At 42.2% G+C, this 21,321-nt stretch overlaps 1 protein-coding gene across 2 annotated transcripts in view; it reads left to right on the top strand.

Annotated features, from left to right (window-relative positions):
* Positions 1-2,982: 2,982 nt before the first annotated feature.
* The window catches only part of LOC144328041 (prosaposin-like), a 35,472-nt gene continuing 17,133 nt past the window's right edge, over positions 2,983-21,321 (top strand). For both annotated transcript variants that reach the window (XM_077930526.1, XM_077930525.1), the window contains exon 1: positions 2,983-3,695. In XM_077930526.1, coding sequence (XP_077786652.1) covers positions 3,635-3,695 — 61 coding nt within the window. In that variant the 5' untranslated portion in view covers positions 2,983-3,634. The remainder of the gene's footprint in view (positions 3,696-21,321) is intronic.

Below are 21,321 nucleotides of genomic sequence, written 5' to 3'. Positions count from 1 at the left end.
GCTGCATAATGCAGTTGGAAGTAGACACAATTTTTATTTTTTTTTGGTTTGAATTTCTAAAATGTGTGGATCTCATAGAAGGTGATTCTGTAATGGACAAGAAGTCTCTCAGAACTGGGATCTTTCATCTTTTTGTGTGTTCTAACATACTACATGTTTTCGTTCTAGTGGCATAAACCTTTCTACCTTCTAGGTATAAACTGGGAGAAAAAAGAAAATGCTTTAATAAACCACTTTTTCCATTAAAGCTTCTGTAATTCAAAATAAAAGTCTTAACTAAATAAGTCAGCTGTGTGTCTTTTTAAAGAAATGTAACTTTGAAGTTGGTGAGGCCTTGAATGAGGTCCTGGTTGAAGGTAACTTAGTAGTGTGCTCCTAAGTGTACGGTAGTAAACTTTGGAAATCTCTAGGGTTGCCTAAATAAATAAATGTATAATTTTTAAAAAAAGATTTCACAATTCATTGATAAAAGAAACTATTCTAAACATAAAATTGTAATTAAAAAAAGAGAAAAAAGAAAGAGAAAAATACAAAGTCCCCTCACCAATATATCCTGTCTTGTATCCCGTACAGAGAATAATGTACCCTCCCAGCTCTCAATTGGGAGCAAGCTGGTAGACTGTGTAATGCAATATAGAAGCCTTTCCTCCTGCTTCCAAAGGAACTTTTGTTTTTTTTAATTATTATTTTTATTAAAATTTTTCATAAAATCTCCATTCATTCAATTTCCACATCACATATTTTCACTTATTGAACTTCCCTCAATTCCTCTGGTAATCATCCATAGTTATTTCCCTATCTACGCATTTCTTAATTATAATATCGCCTTTAAATAGAATTTTTTTATCCTCATTTTCGTTCTTGCAATATTCCTTATTTTTCACAAAGCTTCTTTAAAACACACTAGCGTTATATGTTCCTCACATACAGTTTTCAAATACTCCCTAAATTTTCCCCAGTCCTCCAGGAACTTATGATCTCTTTGAAGTCTGATTTTTCCCATTAATTTATCCAGCTCTGCGTAATCTGTCAGTTTTGTTCTCCATTCTTCCAGAGTCGGTGCCTCTTCTTGTTTCCATCTCTGGGCCATTAGAGTTCTCGCTGCGGTTATTGCATACTGGAAAAGTTTCTTATCCCTCTTGTTTATTTCATTTCTAGTTATTCCCAATAGGTAAATCTCTGGTCTCTTCACGAAGTTATATTTCAGCATTTTCTTTGACTCATTATGTACCGTTTCCCAAAACCCCTTCACTTTTTTACAATCCCACCACATGTGCATAAATGTACCCTCTTTCTCTTTGCACTTCCAACATTTGTTACAAATTTTGTACATTTTTGCCAACTTAACCGGTGTCATATACCATCTGTATACCATTTTCATAGTGTTTTCTTTTAACGTAATACATGCTGTAAACTTCAGGTTTTCATTCCATATTTTTTGCCACTCCTCCAGCTCTATACTATAACCTAGATCCCTGGCCCAGTGAATCATTACTTCTTTAACTTCCTCATCCATCGTGTGCCATTCCAATAAAATTTTATACATTTTAGATATTATCTTACAATCATTGTTAATAATTTCTGTTTGGAATTTCGAATCTTTTTCATTGTACCCTCTTTCTCTTACCTCCTTTTTAAACATATCACTTATCTGATGGTAGTGCAGCCAATCAAATACATGTTCTTTTACTTGCTCATATGGTTTCACTCTCCATTTCTCTCCTTCTTTCATCACCAAATCTCCATACGTAATCCAACTACTCCTCATATTAATTTTCTTAACTCCCATAACCTCTAATGGAGATAGCCAGTGTGGAACTCCCCTTTCTAATATATTTTTATATCTGTCCCATACTTCAATTAACGATTTCCGGAAGACATGGTTTTCAAACGATTTATGACCTTTTTTCTTCTCTTGCCATAGATACACGTGCCACCCAAATCTATTATCGAATCCCTCTAAATCCAATAATTTTGTATTTTTTAATTTTATCCATTCTTTTAGCCAGCAAAGACATGATGCCTCATAGTATAACTTCAAGTCTGGCAGGGCAAAGCCTCCTCCCTCTTTTACATCCGTTAACAATTTATATTTGATTCTCGGTTTTTTGCCCTGCCAGATATATCTTGAAATCATTCTTTGCCATTCCTTAAAGATCTTTACACCTCTTAATATTGGGATCATCTGAAATAGAAATATCATCTTTGGCAACACGTTCATCTTTATCATTGCTATTCTGCCCCAAAAGGATAATTTTAACCTTCCCCATCCCTCCAGATCTTTCTTAATTCCATTCCATACCGGGACATAATTATTCTGGAACAGGTCAATATTTTTTGTTGATAACCATATTCCCAAGTACTTCACCTTTTTAACAGTTTCAATACCCATTTGCTGTTGTAACACTTCCACCATTGTTTGATCCATATTTTTTGTTAGAATTTTTGTTTTCCCCCTGTTTAATATAAAGCCTGCCACCTCACCAAATTTTTCAATTTCCTCCAACACTTCAATTGCATTATTCATCGGGTCTTCTACCGTTATAACCAAATCGTCCGCAAAGGCCTTAACTTTATATTCGTTTTCGCCTACTGTCACCCCCTTTATCCTTTTATTTTCCCTGATTGAATTCATGAGGATCTCTGGTTTCTCTTCAGATCGTATGAATCTTTCGCTTCCAAAGGAACTTTGATCTATTTTTGCCTATATTGTGGCTTGGGGCGGGGGTGGGGAGTGTTTGCTATGGAGCCAAAATGAGTTAAGGAGCAAAAAGCAAGCCCATCTGGCTGCTACCCCCTTTTCCCATATCAGTCTATAGGGATATATGGAGCCATTGGATCCTATGAAGACGAAGAATATACCACCCCAATGGGGTGGGGTAAGACCAGAGCCTTGCTTTCCATGGGGGTTAGGCCTCTTTTTCCAACTCCTTTATTTTGCCCCTGTAGGGTTTGTCCCCCTCTCCATGTAAACTGATGTAATGAAGGAGTGGGGAGGAGAAGAAATGAGGCAGGGTTTCCTTTCCTTAGTGCTTTGATTTGGATTTTGAGTGCTTGGGAAAACGCAGTTTGGAAGTTGGAAAAAGGTCATAGCTGGGTTGGACTCTTGCCTTCCAGGCTACCTGATTTGAATCTGGCAAGTTTAAATGACCTCTCACCACCCCTAATTTACATTACCATAGTAATAGGTATATTAAGGTGATTCTGGGAAGAAGAAAAAAAGACTTCTCTATCCTTAGACTCTCTTGTAGGAATGTATTTTGATTTTAAAGAGATCTGTTGGCAGACTCACAACATTGCACAGCTTAGGTGCTTGGGACATTGATTCATAAAAGCACACAGCCTCCTGGCCTTGCAACTTTTACCTGCAGAGGAAGCCACATCTTGTCAGCTGGCAGAGATTAGGCTATTACACAGAAACTGGAGGAGCCTCTCACCTGGGAGTGCTCTGGCTCTTAGAGATCATGTGCATTAATTGCATTAACCTGAGGCTGGGTGTGGCAAATGGTACTTGTGAAACTTCAAGCGTGTGGGTGTTAATTTCTCTCCATCCTGCTGCCTTTCCCAAGATTGCTCATTGCAGACAGGAGGCATTGTCTCTCTTCACCAGAAGGATCCAGTAACACTGAAGAACATGGAGGGCTTATGGAAAGGGTGGGTGCTGCTGATAACACTCTATTTGGCTGCCTACCAAGGTAAGGACAACATTTTCTGTTTAGTGGGGAGACAAGCAGGGCATAGTTTGTATATCCGAACACAAGAGGGGGAGAGAGTGGCACCAAACTTATGCTGATGTATAAATAAAAAAAGGTAATGGAAAAAGAAAGGAGTAGAGTTGGAAGAGGACCCTAAGGGCAGCCTAGTCCCCAACTCCCAGAGTGCTGTAAGTTTTCCTTCCTCGGAGAAACAACTTATTTGAGTGGAGAAGGCTTTGTAGAAGGTATGTATATTGCTCAAAATGTGTCTCTGGCCAAGAGTGCTGGATAACTCGGATACTTCTATCTCGGTAAACTTGTGCTTCGCTTGCTTAGATGGTTATATCTTAGCAGAAGGTTCTGAGACAACTGTACTATAGAATTCCCTTGGTTTTCTCTTTAAAGATCTGATGGATGTATGAAAGGGGTGATTACGTTCCATAGTGTGCAGTGCCCTAGATTGAGCTAGTATACCTTTTAATATCCTATGAAAGGAACAATCGGTACCAATTGGCTTGATGTATGAAAACCCACAAATATCTATGTATTGTGCTATTGCATGTGTAGATGATCTGTAACTTTCCTCAGAACAACCTTATTTCAATTCTCATTGTGAAGCTGCATTTGTCCTATTTCTGTTATTTTTCACAGCCCCTTTGCTGTTTTGCAGCAGACCACAACTTCCTCCTTTTTGGCAGTTGAAAGAGAGGGATTGCTTTATTGCAGCAGAGCAGGTTGCACACACATGACTTTAAGGCAGATAGGTATTTTAATATGGGGAACATATCTGCTTGCTAGCATGTCTGTTCTTGCTAACCCTGATTTCAAAATTGAAAGGTACCTTCATCTGAAGTGCCCGTCACTTGCCTTCACTTGAAGGCAGGACTTGCTTGGGTGAGAGGGCAGTAGAGAGAGTTCATATTGCAGGCCCTTACCCAATGAAATCCCACCCATGCAATTTATTTCCAACCTTTTACTCCAGCTGAAAAGGCTCCCAGGGCACCTTACAAAGACCAATAATAAAGCAGCCCTGTACTTATGTTTGCTATCTAAAAGACACAGCACAAAAGGAAAAATATCAGGAAATCAGGAAAAAACCAAACTCTGGCACTTGTTAAAAACCAACTAATCTAGAATGAAAACTGTCCTAGGAGAGGAGGCAAAGGTTGCTGGATTTTCAGCACAGCTGATGGTGGCTTTGCTTTCACTCTCCCCCTCTGCTGTAGCCTGATTGAACAGTGATTACCAGACAACTGTTTTTGTGAGGGATCACTTGGTCCCAGTGGGATTGTCTATGAATAAAGGCAACTTTATCCCTTGTTGGAAGGCGTTTGTCATAAGTACATTGGTATTTGGTAGTTGTTTCCTGCAGCAGACTATGTGAGCAGTCCTCACAGCCATGTAGATTTCTCTGGGAGCCCTGATTAGGCTAAGACTACTCAATGCGCATAAATGTCTGTCCTTAAGAACATGTCCATCAACACTCTAGTGTTTTGAGAAAATGCAGTCACCATACAAATAGGATGTTGTGAAGGTGTAGGCCGGCCTTGAGCAGGTCCTGTCTGATGAGTGTCTCTTAATAGTAATATCCCGCATGGCAAATCACCCTTGGGACAGCTAACTTTTTTAGCTCTTTTAAAAGAGCAGCTACAACCAGAGTACAGAGACAAACTACCAGACCTACTCCCTCTGAATGCTTGAAAAAGGACCTAGATCCTTTCTAGAATGCAAAGAGAAGATTGGCCAGATGGACTACCCCATAAGTGTAGAACCTGTGGCCCTACAGATGTTGCTGAACTCTAGGTCCCGCCACCAGCATGGCCCAATGGTTGGAGGAGATGTAGAGTTGTAGAACAGCAACATTGGTGGAGAGCCACACGTTCCCCATTCCTGGTCTAAACAAACATATTCAATGGTCACCATGCCTTCAGTGGCAGCCAGGTGAGAAGGTTCCCTCTCATGACAACATGGTGGTTCAGCTTTAATCTGGCTGTGAAAAAAATCCACATGCAACAGCTGTTAAATCCCTTTTCCCATGCTGCTTCGCTGCTGCCACCCTCTTCTATGCTGCGTAGGCAGAGCATTGTACAGAGTAGTTTTTCGTGCCTGACTTGCCCTGAGGAAGGCTTGCTGGAAAAGTGTGTGTAGCACAGTCATTCCTAGGATACTCCAAACTATCCAGGGAACGCCCCAACTCCCACATCATTGCACCATATCCAGCCACATTACTCGCAAGCTGGAGGAGACTCATCCCTGCCCCCAGGAGCTTAGCACCAGTCAGTCAAACAATACCAAACCGAGTGAGATTAAAAGATGAAGGCTGAAACTTATATAATCAAGTGTTCTGAAAGCACTGACAGTACCACTTAAAAGTAATGGTGTGTGGAACTTCAATCAGAACACTAAATACTGTGGACACTGATGAAAAGCCAGAGTGTGAAAAGCCCCTTGTTTCAAAAACCGCATGTTTAAGAAGCACTGGTCTATCACTCCACCTCCCCCCAAACTGACCCGAGATATCTCCTCTTAAAGTATATTTCGTTTTGGTCCCCATATAATTCTTTGGTTGATAAATGGGTAAGGTTTCAAAGGTAGCACATGCTTTGGAACCGAGGATCCATGTTTTATCTATCACCAGTTTTCAGGTATCAAAGGTTATATGAGACCTACTAGTGGAGAGGTAAAGCTTTGTGAGAGTAGGGGGGCGTTATATTTAGGTCTGTTACACAAGGGGACAGGCCCATTCACAAAGTTTTCTTCTAGAGCTGGGAGTCAAATGCAGCGATGAGCATTTTGGAACTCACCTGGCTAAAGCTTTTCTGTCCATAACATCTAGCATCTTTAGGGTTGCATTATATGTTAGGTTTCATGATGCTTTTAAATTTCACAAATGCAAGCAATGCTGTGGGAGGTAAGGAAGATTCCGCCTAACAGAAGCCAGATGGGAGGCAGTCCAAACTAGCTGAGGCCTGCGAAGGAATAGAAGAGTTCAAATCCTAAAAGTAGTTAAGCATAATGCAGGAAAAGTAGCAGGAAAACCCATTAAGAAGCTAACTGTAGGCTGTTCTCTTGCAAATGATTCTTACTACTACAATAGCTTGGCAGCATAAATCATGCTGATGGAGAACTCCATCATACATAATGCATAGAATTTGCTGTCACAGTATGTAATAATCCCTACTGGCTTAAGATGGAATGAAAGTGGGTTAAGCAAATTCATGGAGTGCAGGTTTGTATCCATGGCTACTAGCCATGATGATATTTCCAGGTTCCAAAGCAACATACCACTGAATACGATTTGCTGGGCAGCTATAGTGAGGGCAGGGCTGTGCTAATGGGCTCTTGGTTCTTCTACCTTTATAGAGTGGGAATCTCAGGCTAAATCATACTTGTGGTGCCCACTCCAGCAAAACTGAGTTCTCTTAAGGCCAAGTTTAATGTGCGTTTTCTGCTGTCTGGCACTGACAGCAGTCTTCTACCCTGGCAATGCATAATATGTAAAATACCTTAAGGTTCAACAATAAGAGGTAAAGCTGATCCTTGACTCAAATTAAGTCCTCTTGTCAGTCTCAGTCAGGCTTCTTCAACATGTTCCCTCCAGATGGCATTGGACTTCAACTTCCATCATATGTGACCATCAGCCATGTGAGTGGTGGCACTGATGGGAATTGGTTGAGGAGGCATTGGCTCTAAGCATTTGGTGCTATTTCAAGGATGCAAAGAAGCTGGCAACCTTGTCTCTAAAGTAGATGCAACTGAACAGTCTAAAACTATTTTTGTTGAGTCTTATGTTGCCTGATAACAGTGTGACTCTTGTGGCAACTGGCTGATGTCCTACATGGAGAAATTGCCACATGGCCATGTGGAGCTTCTCCTGCCCAGGGGTGGTTTTGTTCTAATTCTAAATGGAAGTGTAGTAGGGGAGGCATCACTTGGAAAAGACAGCCAAGGAGAGTTCTGTAGCAACATCAGACAACCCAAGGTGGGGGGCATTGCATGCATCTAACCCTGCCTTTGGTTCCTGGAAAACACCATTGATTCTTGACACATACCCAATGTCTTGTATATCAGTGCAGTGAAGTAGGTATCAGTAGATAGTTGATTGTGTCCTGTGTGAAAGAGAAGTAGATGCTGTGCATTGTGCAAGTTATAACATGCAGCATATAACCTATCTGATTTGTGCCATTTAGTTGAGTGGAAAAGTATGGAGGTGTTAGAAATCAAGGGAAGCTGGTGGCAGGCATGAACTCGAAAAGCAGAGACCAGGAGAGAAGGATGAGAAAACAGGGATAAAGTCCTGTCTTTTGATCACTAGCAGATCTTGTTTGTGTCTTGCGTAGCCACACAGCTTTAAGTCAGCATCTTTAAGTACTTCCTTAATTGCAATAAACACCCTTAAAAAAAATCAGATGAAGAGCCCAAATTGCTGGGTGTCTTAATGCTTCTTCTACAATGCATACACAGATTCAAATGGAAAATGTCCCTCTCTGGACTGTGAAGCTATAGGAACACTATAGCATAAAATCTCCATGATTTAATGCTTGCTCATTGGCATTGCTTTCTCCAGCTAAAGTAGGCTAGAAGAGCTGTTTAAAGGAATGGAAAAGGAATTTAATCATGGGATGGGTTGCCCAAAGCTGCTCCCTAGGGCTCAATAGCAACCAGATGCTTTCCTCCCTTTAAAAAAATACATATTGAATAGCACCCATTGTATAAGACTGAATATTACATATTACTGAAGGTACTTACTGGTGAGGAATGTTTATTATCTCATTCAGTATAATTTTGGGAGCAATGCAAAGAGGAAGGTAAAGCTTTCTTCCTGCTTATCCTCCCATATATTACACTAAGAACGAAGTCACGCATAGATGGCAAATGACTAAAATGAGGATGATTGGCTTGCAGTATGCAACAGCCATCAGAGATCAAATGGCATAGATGAAACTTCGTTTTAGGTCACTGAACTCTTATTTCAGACATAGTGCTTCCTCTGTGGCTGTTCTTGGGTGGGATAGATCTATGTCACAATGTAAACCAGTTTGAAATAGCTTTAGCTGTCATATTTGGTTCTCTTCCTTTCCTCCCCCTGCCCTTCACTGAGCAAGTAAAACTATTTTTGTACAGGTGTGGGGTACTCGTGAGTTGGAGACCAGTCTTTTAACATTTAACTCCCATGGTTCTTTAGTTAGGAGCTCTGGGCCCAAACCACGCTTGATGTTTTATCCTGATACTGGCCTTTGTGTTTAAGCTTTTTCTTCCACAAATTGGCAGGCCTGGGGGGCTGGGGAATATCTGGACTGCAGAAGGGATGGAAAGAGTTTGCAGCTCCACTACTCCCATGCCTATTTTGGTTGGGACAGTAACAATTTATGAAGGAAAAAGCTTGCGGTCAATGTCAAACAACATGAAACATCTATAACTGACAGTGGGATGTAATGGTTTTCAATGTATACTGGAAGCAAGAGAGCTGAGACTCTTGTTATAGTAGTATGGCAATCATTCTGTGGATGAAGGAGAGCAAAGAAATGTAAGTGCCGGACTTTTGTTGTCCAATGACATTTGCTTCTGTTGCAGTTCCTATTTTCCTAGTTCCTCTGTGTTTATAACTCCTTTGAAAAGCCAGCTCTATACCTAGCTAAGAGTGCCAACATATCCCTCTGCAGCTGTAGGCCCTGTCTCATAACTGGGTGTGTGTTGATATGCTGTCCCAATAGGAGCTGACATCTGATCTGTATAATTTATGCACAGCCTTCCTTGGTCTTCTATGATTTACTCTTCTGTTGTGGGGGGGGGGGGGGCATACACCAAGGTATGTACATGTGGGAACCCTCTATTGAGCCCTCCTCTCACTTTAGCTTGCCTTCACAGCTGTAACAGCTGCCATTATTATCATTTTCTTTAATACAAAAATTAAAGTGGGTACTCTTTCGATGCTGGGTTTTATGGGCAACATCTGATCCTGATGCTTGCCAGGGGTTGTGGACCACACAACGGTTCATCTAACATGATTGTGACTTTGCTAGATAGCTGTCGTTACCCTGGAAGAAGTTAAGCCTTGCTAAGCTCCGATGAGTAGAAACTTGTGGCTAGACTCCCTGTTCCGCACAGATTCAAGCCATTCTGTAAATGATGTTTTGATGGATCGAAATAAATGGGGGGAAAGTTCTACCAAAGGGTTCTGCCATGTTCTAGAGCAGTGTTTCCCAACCTTGGGCCCCCAGCTGTTTTTGGACTACAACTCCCATCATCCCTAGCTAGCAAGGCCAGTGGTCAGGGATGATGGGAACTGTAGTTCAAAAACAGCTGGAGGCCCAAGGTTGGGAAACACTGTTCTAGAGCACCCTGGTCTTTAAAAAAACTAAAAATAAAAACCCCACCCACCACCACTACAATGCTGCTGTGCCTGTTTTGTTGTGGTTGTGGCCTTTTGGAACAAGACATTGACCAACTATAAACACTAACCCATAACGGCAGGGTTCCATGTTGCTGCTACATGGAATGAAGGGGTGCACCTGTAGGCAATGACTTGGCCCAGTGAATGGAAAACATCAACCAATGCCGAAAAAGAACCAACAATTATTACAATTATTATTCATGTCTCCAAGATCTAGCTATCTCATATTTACAGTGCGTGTAGTAGTATTTGTAAACTGCTCTCAGGTTTTATTACAATCAAGTGGCTATAAATATACTGAGAATTAAACAGTTCAGTCTTCCAAGGAATAGTTGGATAGGACTACTACTCCAATTTGCATAGTTCTTTGAACTTTTCTCTTCTTGCTGTTGCACTGCTGGGGGTGGGGGAAGTGTATATCCAGATAACCAATATGCTTCTGACCTTTTCATTCGCTGACAATTTTGCTGCTTAGAATAAATCTGTAAAATGGACCACTGTGTTTCACTTTTACATGCAGTTCTGCTGTGACTGAGCACTGCCTTTTGACTCATGATTAGTAATGCAATTGAGCTAAGGCTGGGAAATGTGTTTGTGAGTCCATTCAGCTAGATGAGTGTTGCAGTTTCAAAGGTGTTGGCTGCGACTTGTGGGTGGGTTATAGGGCAATCCTAAACATTTCTACTCAGAAGTTCCATTGCGTTCAATGGTGCCTACTCTCCTCCTCCTGTAAGTAAAGGTAAAAAGGTACTCTCCTCTACGTAGGTAAAGGAGAGCACCTAGTCCTATAATTTTTCCTCCACTTGTCTGTCCTCCGCAGGTTGACTTTGAAAATGCTCTTCCCTCCCACTCCAGTGCTCTTTCCCAGTCTGCTTAATTTTCATACTGATAAGATCAGAAGTGCCTTTAGGCAGGAAGCTTATTCTGTGGCTCAACAGCTGAGAAAGCCAGGTGCTAATGACTTGTCAGGTGGGAGACAGGCTTGCTTGTGGGTTATCTGACTCATTCGCACTTGAAATTTACGTATATGTATGCTGATTGCTGAAATTGCAGCATTAGCCACTTGAACTTGCTGTGAAGTCATTTTGATCATTAAGGCTGAAAACGTTCAGATGTATGAATTCTGAATTTCTACAGCTGTGTTTTCAGTGAGCTCAATGTCCATTTGTAGGCTGTAAACCCACCTCGCACTGTTAACAATATGGCACTTTGCTCCAGCTCAATGATCTCCCCAAATGTCTCCCATCTAACCTCTCAGTGAGGAGTCTAGATAGGTACCAAAAGATCTCTGGGAGCGAGATGTTGTGCATTAAAAAACAAAACAGTGTAATTTTTAATATAGCCACAGCTAGTGCTAAAAGTTCAGTAGTGATATTTTTCTTTTGCATCCAAGATTCAAAGGTATGTTAGGGAGGACAGCATTTCAGTCGCTACCTTTATTAAAGGCCACCATTCGGGGAAGGGAGCTCAGAACACTGAACATCTTCAGGTCTTTTAGTCCCATCTGAGGGGCTTCCAAGCTGTCCCTTCCTAAAACAAAGAGGGCTGCAGTTCAGCTAACTTGAAGCGAGAGAACATGACCCCACCTATGTAATTAACACATAGGGTGGTGTAGCCTTTAGAGTGCTGGACTAGGATGTCAGGTTCAGATCCCTGCAAAGCCAACTGTCTCCATCTCACAGGGTGCCTGCAAGTATGAAATGAGAACCCTCCATCTGTCTTTGGGCAGGAGCCAGGATATGAATATGATGGGTAGCACATTATGCGGTAGCTTGAGCAGGATAGGACCCTAGATGCCAACAACTGTTCTATCTTCTTCCTACTCCTAAATTGCAGGTGCATGTAAAGCCCTATGTGGCAAGTACTCCTACCTTTTGCAGTGACAAATCAGACCCACAGGAATATGTTGAAGGACTCGAAAATAACTTCCCATTGCAGTCAAGCAAATATCACAACATGTGCATTATATCTTTCAGTAACAAAATACTGGCTTTTATACTCTATGAATTCCTCTGACTTTCTCAGAAGAATCTTGCAGATAGCTGTTTAGGGAAAGTGTTTGCCTCTAAAGAGATGGAAATCTCCAGATATTGGCAGGGGCAGGGCACGAGAACATCCCAGCTGAAAATACAGAGGCAGCTATCAGTACTGTACAGCTTGAACAACAAGAAAAGCTGGATACTGGCAGCTACATATTGAAAGCAAATCCTCCATCAGCTGTGTTGAAAACCGAGCCGCTTACACAGTGCTGGATCTGTGCAGAAAGTTATGACTTCAGACATGATAGCACAGGTTCAAGAGCATTTTGCCATGCGTGGTTTTCTAAATATTCTCATTGATTAGAATATTCTGTTGTTTTGAAAGGACCTGTGTCCTGGCAATGTTGAATTTTATTTCCCCAGCCCAGTAGTATGAGGGGTACAGGGCACATACATTACCAAAGCTTGCACCAAGGTGCACAGGCAGTCTTCGTCTACTGCTCTCATCCCGTGGGCTTGATATCACCGTATATAATCTGTTCAGTCTAAGAGCTAGCCCACACTTCTGCTTGTCCACACCTAGAAAGCACAGACTCGAGAGGTGTTCCACTTGTCCTGTGCTTTTAGGTGTGGGTCCGAGCAGTTTTCTGTTTGCCTCACTGCTTTCTCCCAGGAAACCCCACTTTTACTTCTGAATCTGAGCAAACGTCGATCCACGGAATACTTAATTGACATTTGTGTCGATTTAGCAGTAAAGAGTGGGTTTCTTCAGGGGGCACAATTAAAGCCATAATAAAAATTTTCTTGGGAGCATCCAAAGATGGCATCTAATGTATACAGCATAACAATGTTATATGAAACAACAGTAATTTAAAAACACAAGAGTATCCGTGTGCCTGCAGAAAAAGTACTCAAGCATTGACTTGCAACTCAAGACATTAGCAGGATCAAGCAATAGTAAGGCCAGACGACTTTTGTAGCAGCTATCGTGTATGTTGTAGACATTGACTTTTGTCATTTGTGTTATAATCGTATGCAAATATTATTTGATGCTAGAGCCAGTCGCCCAAGTGCTGCAATCCGTGAAGTAGCCTATGTGCTGCCATTTCCATTCCATATAACAGTGGGATGGAAATAACAGGATAACACAGGGAACCTAGTGGTGAGACCTTTAGTATGATAAAGGGAAAGTCCACAGTCTACCATTGTTTCCCATTGCTTCTCTTCAGTATCGTGTAATGGTGCTGAAAAGACTGAAAATGGTAACGTCAACAGTGCCTAGTCAGAAGTCACAGGCGTTCCTCACCCTTTGGAAATATTTATGCAAACGACCCCCATGTGCTCAGCAGGGGTCAATCCAGAGCTCCCCCAACTCCCACTGGACACTTTGACAGGTCAAATGAGGATCCCAGACCAGCATAACTTGACCTGTGGGCTGCCAGATCCCCACGGCTGCTGTGGAGAATTTTTATTGGCATTTTCTTCCCTTCCTCTGGTTCTTACCTGTGAGGCAGGTCAGGCAGAGAGCTGCCGACTAACCCTATGTCCCCTGTGAGCAGGGCTTTTTCTCAGCTGGAACTCAGTTCCGGCACCTCTCAGGTGGGTGCTATTATCATTTTAAGAGAACAAGGGAGGTCTTCATGGCGAGTTCGGCACTAATTTTCCTAGAAAAATAGCCCTGCCTGTGATCTTCGTGCCTGAGAGTGGGCCTTGTAGCTTCTAATCTTCTAACCATCTCCACATTAGTTCACTCTTACCTCTGCTGTAATACCATGGCTGGAGAGAGTAGCACCAGACAAGGAGGACACCTGAAATGATTTATAATATTAACTAAGTGCAAACAGAATAAACTCGAGTGCATTTCAACCACGTTTTTAACTTGGGAAGAAGAAAACATATTCTTTAGTCGACTACTCCCACCCTGAAGAAGAATGTTTTAAAATGCATTGAAACTTATATAATGAGAACGCTAATTGGAACCTCCTCCTTTTATGTAGATAAGCTTTAAAAGCCTTTTGCATAGAAAGGAAGGTGTGGCTGAGTCCAGGCTAGGAGGATTTTTATCTTGTCTTGAATAGAGTTTGTACAGTTCCACCAGCTCTGGCATCTCTACAAAGAGAAATATAATACATACAAATCACATGGCAGTACCATGAAGAAAGAAAAAAAGAATTTGGCAGGGAGTGGCACAGGAGAGGCAAAGTATATCTCTAGGTCCCACAGTTTAAAATCTCTGAAAGAAAAATACTAGCATGTGTAATGGCGATTGGCAATTGGCCCCAGCAATTGAGGGGGGGGAGTGTCTTGTTTGGGGTGTGTGTGACCCCCCCCCCCGCTCACAATGGTATTTTAAACACACAGCTGGGCAGTATTTAAAACTGAGAAAGGGTGTGTGGAGCAGGGTAGTTGCCTTTTAATCTACCAAATTATGGATTCTCCAAACATACACTACGCTGGGGTAAATGAATGCCGATGCTATAGTCTAATTGACCTGACCTTAGTTCTTAAATGCGGAGCTGGAAAACAGGTCACTCATGCCTATGGGTAAGTTAAAAACCCTTCTGTTATCACACACACAACAATCTTAGTTTTCAGCGTGTCTGTGAAAAACAAAGTGTCATGTTACACTTGCATTCCTTCAAATACAGTTTGCCTGTATTTGTTGTTTTTTTAAAACCTTCCATGTTGCTGCTTCAAGGAGTCTTCCCTCCCTCTTCAGAGACAGGTGTGTCACTTTGCTATGCAGACCATAAATTAAAAAGCTAACCCAGCAAAAGACGGAATGATCCAGTTGGGAGTGGGTGTGACTGACTCCCAAGTGCTGAGGCAAGGGGAACGGGGCACAGGAACAACTCTGCAATGGACAATGGCCTCCTGCTGGGATCTAGTCACTCCCAGTTCCGACGAGTCCAAGCCTAGTTGTATCAATCGTAAAAAGTTTATCCTGTTGATAGGACCTGATTTTCATGTGTGGCGCGGATCCATCTCTCCCTTAGCGCGGCCTTTAATCTGCTTCACTGTGTAGAGTTTACAGAAAACTGAAGGTTCAAAGAGTAGCTCTGGGCTGCTTGTAAACCGGCTTTCAAACTGGTGTGCACTGCAAAACAGAGCAGGATTTCGCTCCTGCTCAGCCCTGCTGCTCCAGCTGCATGTGTCATTTCCCGGCAGGAGAACTGGCATGCAGCCAACACAGAATGGAGCCCTGCCTCCTCGCCGCCCCAGCAGAGCGATGCCAGCTGATTGGTAAGTGGGCATGGTTTTATAATAAATGGCCTTGCATGCCAAATTGTCCCATGGGCCAGAGGTTCCCAGCTCCTCCTGTAAACTGCCCCTCATTTCTTTCTATACTTATGCAGAGCCACTGTGGTGGAGTGGTTTAGAGTGTTAACACTAAGACCTGGGATAACAAGGCTTAAATCCCCACATACCCAAGAAGCTCACTGGGTAACTTTGGGCCCATCATTGGATCTGATGATGTGGGTTTTGGTGTATACAAGCCAATGCTATATAAGAGGTATATTTTAAGGACTCTGGTCACTCTGATGGTTTTTAATGAGTGTAGCTACCCCTCTGGGATTGTGTAATATTGCATGACTTAAAAAACTTGACATCAGCACAATACTATTTATGTGAAAAAGGCGTTCTCGTTAAATGGGGGCCAGGGGAGAGGCTGATTTTCACCTTATCACCATCTGCCTGACAACCTTTATCCTTCTATGTTGATAGTATGGTATGATCTGGTCCTGCCCACACTTTTCCCTGAGTATGAGATGGGAGATGATCAGTACTGCGAGGAATCTCATATCTGAATCATTTATTCAAGTTGCTAGGATGTTCCGAAGCAGGGAATATTTGGTGGGGAGGGATCCGTATGAGCAGCTCTAGTAGGTTAGCAAATGCTCTGGGTGTAGACATGAATCTAGGACAGCAAACAAAGGTTTTGTTGCCAAACCTGTTTGTCTTTTGTAATAGCTTCTGCCTGGCACATTTCAGTGCTCTGGGCTTACACAAGTGCGTCTCACAGAGGCCATTAACTCTCTGCTCATCCCTGCCCTCCTGTCATAGGTTCTGCGGGAGTTCTTCCCGTATCGCCACATCTGATATGTAGATTGCACCAGCTAGATAGACCTGCCAGCACCTGTTCTTCCTGCAATCACTAAATGATGACAAATTCTGCATCCAACTTACGGAATATTGTTAAAGAAGGCAAGCAGGACTAGCAACAAAATGTTGCAGTGTGGCGTGATCCTGTTCAGGATTCCCATCAGCCCTTTTTCAGGACATGCTATTCTGTTCCCCCTCTAGCTCAGTCCTCACTGGGCTAACTGGAATATCCACACACCCCACCCCTCGTTTTGTGTGTGCTATAAATCTTGGGCTTTCCAGAAACTTGCTGATAGCTCTCTAGTATGCTGTTTTGGCTGCATGTTGACCAGAGTTCATAGAATGAATTTGCTTTTAGCATATAACAGTGATTCTGAAACTTTTTTCTCTGGGCCACACTTGCAGAATAAAAATTTGCTTGTGCCACACCAAATTATTTTTTTATAGGTAAGAAATACACTGGAAAACAAAAAGCAAACTCCTAACAGTGCTTGATTTATAACATAGAACCTGCCATATGCTTTATAAGAGGGGAGCCCTAAGCAAAGCCTCTTGAGGAATTGAGGTGCCTTGTGTCCTCAAATTATTTACCTCGTGGAACAAAAGCAAACCTTTGGAATGCACCGGAAAACATCATTCAGCCTGGACACAGATCCAGCTCCAAGGGCCTTCTGGCGGTTCCCTCACTGTGAGAAGTGAAGTTACAGGGAACCAGGCAGAGGGCCTTCTTGGTAGTGGCACCCACCCTGTGGAATACCCTCCTATCAGATGTCAAGGAAATAAACATCTATCTGACTTTTAGAAGACATCTGAAGGCAGCTCTGTAAAGGGAGGTTTTTAATGTTTTAAATATTTTGTTGAATACCACCCAGAGTCGCTAGGGCAACCCAGTTGGATAGGCTGCATATAAATATTAAAACTATTATTAAAAGTTATTATAACATATAATTGGAGTGCCATAATCCAGTCTACTTCCTCTGGCTAAAACCCAGTAAAAACCGTGTTTGGAAGTAAGTGAAATTTCCATTTTCAAAGGCATCTCCAGAAGTGTTGAGGGTAATCCAAAAATCTACTTGTTGAAAGACAGTGGAAGTGGGCATCTCAGTGTCTTGAAATAAGAAGGTGTATTGGAAGCCAAGTTTTTTTTTTTAATGATATTTATTAGGGGTTTGAAAGTTACAGAAAAAGAAAAAAGAACAATAGAAAATTAAACAAAACAAAATAATACCTTACAATACATCAAAAACAAAAACAAAAACACAGCAAAAACATTTAAAAACACATCCAACCTTTCCATGTCTTTACCTTTCATATACTTGTTTCATCGACCTCCTCACACCTCCCTTTTTTGTATTCTAGTTCAATTAGCTATTTCAGCAAGTCCTTTCTCAATTTTTGTTCTAAAATTTATCTTAAGACAGTCTAACCTTAAATTTTCCACTTTGGTCCATTAACAATCTATTTTTACTTAATTCTTTATAACATTTCTGCTAAAGCCATATAACTTCATTCCAGCATCCTTCTAACATTCATTAATTTTGCAATATTTCTGTAAATATACTTTAAATTTTTTCCAATCTTCTTCCACCGACTCTTCTCCCTGGTCTCGGATTCTGCCAGTCATTTCCGCCAATTCCATATAGTCCATCAGCTTCATCTGCCATTCTTCCCGGGTGGGTAGATCTTGTGTCTTCCAATGCTTTGCGATAAGTATTCTTGCTGCTGTTGTAGCATACATAAAAAAAGTTCTATCCTCCTTTGGCACCAATTGGCCGACCATGCCCAGGAGAAAGGCCTCTGGTTTCTTCAGGAAGGTATATTTAAATACCTTTTTCATTTCATTATAAATCATCTCCCAGAAGTTCTTAATCCTTGGACATGTCCACCAAAAGTGGAAGAATGTACCTTCAGTCTCATTACATTTCCAGCATTTATTATCGGGCAAATGATAGATTTTTGCAAGCTTGACTGGTGTTATGTACCACCTGTAAATCATTTTCATTAAATTCTCTTTTAAGGCATTGCATGCCATAAACCTCATACCTGTGGTCCATAACTGTTCCCAGTCAGCCATCATAATGTTATGTCCAACATCTTGTGCCCATTTAATCATAGCAGATTTTACCGTTTCATCCTGGGTATTCCATTTCAACAGCAAGTTATACATTCTTGACAAAATCTTAACTTTGGGGTCTAACAATTCTGTTTCCAATTTTGATTTTTCCACCTGGAAACCTAGTTTTTTTGTCCAAATTATATGCCTCCATTATTTGATAATAATGGAGCCAGTCTCGCACTCTGTTTTTTAGTTTTTCAAAACTCTGCAGTTTTAATCTATCTCCCTCTTGTTCCAGAATTTCCCAATACTTCGGCCATTTGGCCTCCATATTGAGTTTTTTCTGAGCCTTTGCTTCCATTGGTGACAGCCATCTTGTGGTTTTATTTTCTAACAAATCCTTATATCTTATCCAGACATTAAACAATGCTTTTCTGACAATATGGTTTTTAAATGCTTTGTGTGCTTTAACCTTATCATACCACAGATATGCATGCCAACCAAATACATTGTTGAAACCTTCCATGCCCCTGGAGCAATGGGAGACTGTTCTTTCCACCAGCATGGATTTGCAGTGCGCTTTAGCCGATTTTGTCGGCCTGGTGGACTGCCATGTCCCCCGCCGACCCTCGCCTGCAAATGAGTAGATTTCAGGTTAAATCTAAATTTCAGTTTTATGTAGCCATGCACTGTATGTTACAGCTTTGTATTTAATACTTTCTAAAAGAAAAGAACAATCTCTCCTCCAGTCAGCCTTACTCTATTTACTCGAGTCTAATGTGCCATCGAATCTAATGCACACCTCAATTTTCAGAGCCTTGAAACAAAAAAGAAGTATTTGCTGGCGAATGTAAATGTGCCACCAAATCTAATGCGGACCTTAATTTTTGCAATGTAATTTGTCCAAAAAAGGTGAGCATTAGATTTGAGTAAATATGGTATTTGTATGCATATATCTTACCTATGTGGCTGTGCCCTGGAGCTGGGATCCAAATAACTGCATAGCTGGTTCAGTGTGTCCATGGGCATACTGGGCTTATGTTTCTCAGGCAGCAGCCCCTCACCCCCATGCTAGATGGCAAATTGCTTTAGGAATAAAGGAGAATTGCAAATGCCAGTTGCTGTTGCTGAAGTACATGTTGAAGCATGGGAGTCTGTTGTTCAGATGAGGGGGCAGAGGCCGTTGGGGTTGGAACTCTTTCATTGCCCTGGCTTTGTATGCAATTATAAACCATGGTTTACTAAGCTATAGTAAACCATGGCTCAGTGTTATGTGTGTACCCTTTCCGGTGTCTTAGCTATGGCGTGTTAGCAAAAACAAGCTATGGTTTGTTATTACCTTACTGACCATAACTACAACGTTACACATGGACATGGGCACTTCCTTGACTATAGTTTGCTTGGTTGCCTACATAAATGCTCTGCCAAGCAACAGAGTTGCATTATTATTCCTTTTTTAAAGAATAAATCTTGCTCTTCCTCCCAAGAGAACCAAAAAATGAAGCTCCTTGCATCATTTTGTGGCTCATGCTGGTACTTCTCCCAAAGATGAGATCACTCCTAATTCTGCCTTGCAATTGCTGCCTTCTCCCACCCACTTATTGTCTTTAATGCTGATGTGCTGCAAAAGAGATGGAAAGGGTTCTCTCAGCCCTCTGAATACGCTATCATCCCTAAAAGCATTTTTAATGCTTGAGACTATTTCCTTGTATGCAAAACAACCAAAAACCCCGCCACCCTTTTGCGTAGGTTGTGCATGCCTCTGCCCATTTGCTAACTAGCATCTATTATTGTTCAAGGTTCCGGAAAGCAATTCTTGCAGTCTGTTGTCGACACAACAGTCATGTCACAATCCCTGCAGTGAATTACACTCACCCCTCCTAATCTCTGCCAATTATCCCCCTCCATCCTCACCCCAAGAGTTTAGCCCCCCCCCCCCCGATGATGCTAACCTTGCTGCTTGTGTCCACATTCTCCCTGAGCTACAGTTGAGGCATGATCAAGTCTTGGCAAGGGCGTGTGTTTGTATGTGCAGCTTAGTGGAGAATGGGGGTAGGTTCTGGTGTGTCCACATTACCATTCACTGTGGCTCCACTGCTGTTTCCCCCCCATTTACACACAACATTGGCAGCGATCCATTTCTATCCTGTGGTTTCTTGAGAAATGCTGGTGTTTGATGCATCTTCCCTCTAACCAGCTTCCATCCAATTAGAAAACGTTAAGTCACACTTGCTTCTTGGTCAGGCTGAGGTGTAAACATTTAAGACAGCTGTTGCACATGCTCAGATGGCAGCTTCATGACTGGGAGTTGGACGGTTGCAGGCGCATGGTAGCGAAACAGATAGAACGCATCAGGTGGAGACAGTGGCGTAGCGTGGGTTGTCAGCACCCGGGGCAAGGCAAGTAATTTGTGCCCCCTAACCCGTGGATTTGCGCCCCCTAACCCGTGGATTTGCGCCCCCTAACCTGTGGATTTGCCCTAACCCCAGATGTTGTGCCCGGTGCGGCCGGCCCCCCCTGCACCCCCCACGCTACGTCACTGGGTGGAGACAAGACATGGAAATACAACCTAAAACACAGCGGAACAGAATGACTCCACTGTGTTTCAGCCATTAATATTCTTACAGCGGTTGGGTGCCACCCCCCCCCTCTCTCCTGAGCCATAGCAAGATTCCAGGGGTGTTCCAGGCACTTGCCCAGGCTCTGTGCTCCTTTGGAGAATTGAAGATGCGGTAGAGCAGGCATAGGCAAACTCGGCCCTCCAGATGTTTTGAGACTACAATTCCCATCATCCCTAACCACTGGTCCCGTTAGCTAGGGATGATGGGAGTTGTAGTCCCAAAACATCTGGAGGGCCAAGTTTGCCTATGACTGCGGTAGAGATTGTCATAGCTTTAAGAAATAAGGTTTATTTACACCTTCAGTCTGCGTGGAGGGTGTGTGTGTGTCCAGATCTTACAGCAAGGTCATTTCAACAGGGGCTTGTTCCCCACTGGAGTCAAAGTGAAGGATGCATAGATTGTTGTAAAATACATAAAGATTTGCGCGTGAAAGGCATGTTTTGTCACCTCCAAAGCTGGGAGAGACCATGAA

This window comes from Podarcis muralis, chromosome 6, assembly GCF_964188315.1.
Source record: "Podarcis muralis chromosome 6, rPodMur119.hap1.1, whole genome shotgun sequence".
Taxonomy (NCBI): domain Eukaryota; kingdom Metazoa; phylum Chordata; class Lepidosauria; order Squamata; family Lacertidae; genus Podarcis; species Podarcis muralis.
Note: the sequence above shows the minus strand (reverse complement) of the source record. Positions and strands in the feature narration are given on the sequence as shown.